The sequence below is a fragment of the Thalia democratica genome, chromosome 7, assembly GCF_965202585.1.
Source record: "Thalia democratica chromosome 7, ktThaDemo2.hap1.1, whole genome shotgun sequence".
NCBI lineage: Eukaryota > Metazoa > Chordata > Thaliacea > Salpida > Salpidae > Thalia > Thalia democratica.
Window position 1 is genome coordinate 17,603,354 of NC_139171.1, and position 6,138 is coordinate 17,609,491.

At 24.7% G+C, this 6,138-nt stretch overlaps 1 protein-coding gene across 1 annotated transcript; it reads right to left on the minus strand.

The window, feature by feature from the left end:
- Window positions 1–523: 523 nt before the first annotated feature.
- Window positions 524–4,656, minus strand: LOC145841150 (uncharacterized). The gene is made up of 4 exons (XM_082948521.1): window positions 4,649–4,656; window positions 1,773–1,830; window positions 1,373–1,500; window positions 524–767 (listed from the first exon to the last, which is right to left on the minus strand). The coding sequence occupies exons 1-4, from the start codon at window positions 4,654–4,656 to the stop codon at window positions 524–526; spliced, it is 438 nt and encodes a 145-aa protein (XP_082804647.1).
- Window positions 4,657–6,138: the final 1,482 nt, after the last annotated feature.

Sequence of the window (6,138 nt, forward strand, 5' to 3'; positions counted from 1 at the left end):
TTAATCTTATTTTGAAAAAGTCATAATAAAAAATATAAATGTTTATGTATATAATAAAAACGGTTTTAAATACTCAATAAAAGATATTTATTACCAATAATAATTTAAATATAGCAGTGTAAAAAAACTAGATAAATTAATACAAAAACATTTTGCAAAATATTGTAGTTTGAAAAAAATTTTAAAAACAAAAAGTGCATAAAACGCAAACTAAGTTATAATTGTTGGTTTAAAATATAACAAAACTGAAATATAATTATTTTAAAAAGTTTAAGAGTTGAATATAATTTCTGATTTTTTTCATTTCTTCATGAAACTTTTAATTAAAGTTTTCACAGCTTAAGTTTGTTTTGAGTTTTGCTAGTTTTTATAAACATGCCTAATTAAATTGTTTGTTTTATTTCATTTAACTTTTACAATATTTTTTTCGAAAAATAAAACGAAAAAAGGTTCAAAAATTGTTGCGTAACCTATAAAAGCAAAACGATAAAACTAAACTCAAAACTTGTTTAAAAATTGAAAATCACATCATCGATGCTACACTGCATGTGCAGCCAACCGGAACGTTTAAACTGGTCGTTATCCAAGCTTCTCTGCCATTAGCAAGGCTTCTTTTCTTCACATCCATGGGTACTGTCACCTGGAAAGAGTACCTTCTGTTGCTGTCCTTCATAAACGAGCCAAAACTGTCCCTTTCAACGCAATTTCTGCAGTTACAACAAGCCATTTGTATCCTGATCGGAATCCTATCATAGTCGTAGTCGTAACTGAAAAATTACTGACGAATTTATTAATGTTATAAATTTAACTAAATTTTAAACTAAATTCAGTACCTGTTGCAAATTAAACATTATTTTGCTTTAACAACCTTTAAAACTCAATAAGGGTATATATACATACACCAATTTATTATTATTTTTTTGTATAACGCCCTTCTTTTTTTGCATAGTTGCTCATCAGACACAAAAAAGCATCAAAACAAAAATAATAGCGATAAGTTAAACAAAAATATATACAACAGTTTAAACCAGATTATCCACAAAATTGGCAATAGTAAGTGAGGAATTGAAAAAGTGAATAGAAAATTGAATAGTAAGGGGCGATAAAGAGTGACAGGGTTGTGCGATAGTGGTTTTACAATGGGCTATTATGAAACTGAGATAAGGAAACCCTGGTTTAAACTTTTGTTTCAAGATTAAGAGGTACCAATTGAACACTCAACTTTTAATAAAGTCTATATTCATTTAAACTGAAATGTGACACAATTAATTTACAAATAAAACAAGTGTTTGAACAAAAACAAGACAAAATAGTTTCAACTTTAGACTGATAACTAACATAGAATTTTAGTTCAGTACTAAAACAAACTTACTAGTATGACCAAGGTGAAGAACTTCTTTTATTTATTGGAAGTCTGTAATAACTAGAACCTTGCCATTGTTCTTCAATAAAATAATTTGAATAAGGACACGTTTTACCGTCTTTTTTACATATTTCTTCCTTTACAGATTTTTTTAAAATAAAACATTTACAACTTTGTAATAAAAAAACTGCAAATAACCACATTTTGCTAAAACGTACTTATAAATTATAATAATAGCTAATATTATTTGTAACTTAATATTTTTTAATTCAAATAGTCTTGTTTCTTAATTAATTATAAACAAAAATAGCCTTAAGTTTTCCTAATTTTACAAAAGTCTTAACGAACATTAAAAAATCAAGTTTTTATTTTTTTTTTTGTAATCTAAACTACTTTAGTACCAACTTACTATTTGTTTGTTAACGTTGTTATTCCTCCTGTTGATTCTCGAATACTTTGCATGAATTCTGAAATTTATTTGTATAGGTATAAAATACAGTCTTTAAAATGTATACTAGATTTTTTATACCTGTTTGAAGGATTGCTGCAGACAATTTCAGTGAATTCCAAAATAAAAACAATGAGAGATATTGCGACGAAAACTAGTTTCTGAAAAAAAAAATTGATGTTTCTAGTGCTTTTTAAGCAAGGCATGTGGCTTTTTAGTTTGTTTTGGTACAAAACGAACTAATTTAAACAACTTTTATATATTTAAGTTAAGTAATTAAAATTCAAACAACTTTCTTAAGTGTAAAAATTTTAGTTTTGATTTAATAAAAACACTAAGTTAAAATAAAGGTAAGTTTAAAATATTTTTATTTTATTTTACGGTTATTTAAGGTAGTTTATGTTGATCAGTATAGAGAGTTTACAATTATATTCTTTATGCATCGGGTCCTAACACCAAACATTTTAACTGTCTTTATTGTCGTTCAATTAACTGATAATACAATGATGAGTAAAAAATTTTGTAAAAGTAAAAGAATAATTACTTTACAAGTTATGACCTCGAACAAGTTTTATAGCAGTAAATAAAACTTACCATGACTTGTTTTTTGACTTGCTCGGTAACTTATCTTAAATGAGTGTTGTGACTTGACAAAAACAACTGTAGTTCAAACTAAAATTTTACTTTTATATAGAAATTAATGTTCCTTTTTTTCAGGTGTTTTTTTAAGTAAAAAACCAAGTCATGGTGACCGAGTATAAAGTAGTGCTAAGTGAAAAGTGAGAAAAAAAAACTTAATACTTATTATTTGTTTTTGTTGACTTTAAAGTTCATATAAATTGAGTTTGAGAATTGGAAACTAAATTAAACATTAAATCTAATATGACTTGTTGGTGTTAAATTAAAAATAAAATTTAAACAAGAGGGTTTTGAGAATAAATCAAATTTCACACACAAAACTAATTAGTCAGCATAAAGTTCTATGGATTTTGAGAAGTGATTTTAAGTATTAATATCATCGAAAATTCTAAGACAAACTTCTAGTTCTGTTTGGTGACAGTTTGAATTGTTTAACGAGTATTTGATGAAAATTAATTTAACCTTACTTAAGATTTATTAAAAAAAAAACTAAAACCTACTTGTTTTAAATGTATAAGCAATTATAACTATATTAAAATTAAGTAGTTGTAAAACTTTATTTAACTAATTTTTAAAACGAAAAGATTTATGTATTTATTAATTTGTAGCTTATAAAAAGGAGAACAGTTTTTCTTTTTGTTTTAATTATCAACTTTGATATCATTATAAATATTTTTTCTTTACAATTGATCAACGTTATACAAAATATTTAACAAAGATAAAAGCTTGATTTTAAATGAATTATAAAACAAAATTCAAACAAAACAATGTAAAAAATTTGAACTATATAAAAATATTCAAAGACGTCTTATATTAACTCAAATACATGTTTAACATTTTTATACTTAAGATTACTTATGCTATGATATGTTTTAATTTTAATAAACTTAAAATTAAGCTTGCCAAAGGATTTAAAAAGAGATAATTAACCACAATAACAACAGTTAACTGTTTAAACTATTTGTTTTTTCGAGTAGTTGCCAATGTGAAACTATAACACAATAAGAGTAATAATTGTCAGTTTTAAGTAAGAATTAAAAAAAAGAAAAAGTGTAGCTCACACAGTACTGAAGTTTCTTCGAATAAATAAGAATGTTTTGATTTTATTTTTTGATAAAAGCTCTGCTAATTAAGTGGGATAACAGTTATTTCATTTCGAAAGTAAGGTCTTCATCAATGTGTATTTCAACTCAAGTATAAAAGCCAAAGAATATTTCTTTCTGCTTTTCAAAAAAAATCTATACATTGATTAGTTATTTGTTGATGTTTTAAGACATTTATCAACTTTGTCTATAACAAATTTACTTTTTTTTTTTGCAGCTTACACGACTTTTTTTTTCTGATTTTGTGAACTTCTTACAGCCACTTCTAACTTCTTTTTTCATCGTTTGACAAACTGTGATAAAGCGAATGGAGAACTAAACTTTGAAACTAACACTAAACTTGCTGAATTTGAAATTTATGTTCATACTTTTTAGTAAGTCAGCTGTTGCATCTTCTCAACAATAAGCCTCAGTGCATTAGAATGGAAATAATGTAAGTTTGAAAAAATAACAGCTAAATTTTCAGAAAAATACATTGCTTTTTCACGATTTGAGACTTACTACTCGCGTAGTTTATCTTTAAATATGAATTTTACGATTAATAATTGTAACACTTTTAAATCTTCTAAATTTAAAATAATTTTAGATGTGTTAATACTTTTTTATTCCGCATTTAGGAATTTTGTCCTCAACTTTTTTAATCAGGACTAGTATATACGTTTGAAAGCAACGTATTATGCTATATAATTTATATTAGAATATAAGCTGTTATATACTTTTAAAAGTTTATCTAGTAAACAAAAGTTATTGTGTGTTTTTAATAAAGGAGTTAAAATAAGTTAGTTATATCAATCAAACTAAACTGTGTTAAAATTTTATTTTTAAATAAGTGATTAAATAAACTATAACGAAAAAGGATGCACTGCTAAAATTTTATGTGAACCAAATTTTTAAACATTATGAAATCAAAAATAAATGTTTTAAAAATTTGATTATGTTTTGAGAAATTAAAACAAACCAATTTTTAGAGTATATACTCGTTGTTGTGTAACACTATGGTAGTAAGTTTTTTATTTGCTTACTTGAAACTTAATAGTGTAAGGTATACCGAAAAGTATATGTTATACGGTATAGCCGTAATAAAATATGTCTAACCTTGTCATACAATCTTATGTTCATGAAAATTTTGTTTGGTTAAGATTATATTTTTAAAAGAAACTTTCTATGATTTATTGTTCACACACTTTTGTTTAACTAGGTGATTACTTAAAGCAAACTTATTAAACAAGCAAAAAAAACAGTCTACAATCTAGACTTTTAGTTTTTAAATGAAATATAATTAGTAAAAAATTCATTAGATCCTTTTATTTAGTATTAAACTAAAAGAGATTTTAAATTCAAATTTTGAGAAATCAAACAATACTTTTTCGCAAGTTATACAAAACAGTTAACAGATTAATGGTTCTAAAACAAATCACTTTTTAATTATTAATTACTAACTAAGTGGAAAGTTAGAAATAATACCACATTTTAATCAATGTTTAATTGTTTAATATTTAAAGAGTAACAGTTAACTTGTTCAATTCATGTTCTTAATAAATGTAAAAAAATATATTTTGTTTAGTTTTAAAGATGTTGTAGGAATAATATTTTAGCTAAGCTTATAAAACTTTTATAATCAACTTTTTTTTTACCGAGATTTATTACAAATAAATATTAGTGTCTTAAAAATCTTAAACGACCTTATAATTTAAAGTTGAACATATACTTTTTTCAGTATATTATAATTGTAACATACAATATTTAAACTGCTGATTTAGAATTACAATGCGTTTTTTATGGCTTAAACTACGTCATTAACACAAACGTCCAGCTCAAAATTTTTCGTTGAAAACAATTTGCGTATAAACAATATAAAACTCTAATCTGCGGCCCGCGAGCATGTTTTTATTTTTAAAGAGATACGGCCCGCGAAAGGTAATTATGTAGCCCGTGTGTATTATTTTATCAGAATTTTGTTCTAGTTTTATACTATATAGGGTTGTCAAACATTTAGGTTAGTTTAACATTCTTGAAGAACAAGAATACTTTAAATTAGTTTTTGTGTTGAAAATCAATCTAGCTCAAAACTTATATATTGCAATTCTAAAGCTAATCTACATAAGCTCCTTGTTTTTAATTTTACTTTTAATTTTACTTTCTTCTAGCTAAGTAGTTAAGTACTTATGTAATAGTAATAATCATGATATTAGTACTTGATTATCATTATTCATTTTAACTAGCCTTAATGAGTTTTATTCTAACTTTTAAAGTACTCAGGTTACATTTCTTAGGCGACTTTCTTTTCTCAAAATGTGGCTCTGTTTGAAAAATAAACAGCTTACTGAAAAAATTAAACGTAAATTTTTGAAGCTAGCCTATCTCTTTTACAATACAAGTAAATTCTTTTTTAGTTCACTTATCTAATTTAGTTTATTGATTTAGAAAATTGAAGTTTTATCATATGTTGAAAGTTAGTAAACATTTAGTACGAAAGGACTTTATTCGAGTTAAAAAAAGATTCTTTAACAAGAAAATATAAGACCATTTAAAAGGTGGCTAAAATTACGTTTTGTGCTTGCTTGTTTCGGTGCTAGGTGGTATTT

Bases quoted from the DNA above. Each gene is read 5' to 3' on its own strand.
- LOC145841150 (XM_082948521.1), bottom strand. The intron at 1,501-1,772 runs GTAAGTTGGTAC...AAATCTGTAAAG, and splicing joins ACAACGTTAACAAACAAATA to GAAGAAATATGTAAAAAAGA. The intron at 768-1,372 runs GTAAGTTTGTTT...GTAATTTTTCAG, and splicing joins TCTTCACCTTGGTCATACTA to TTACGACTACGACTATGATA.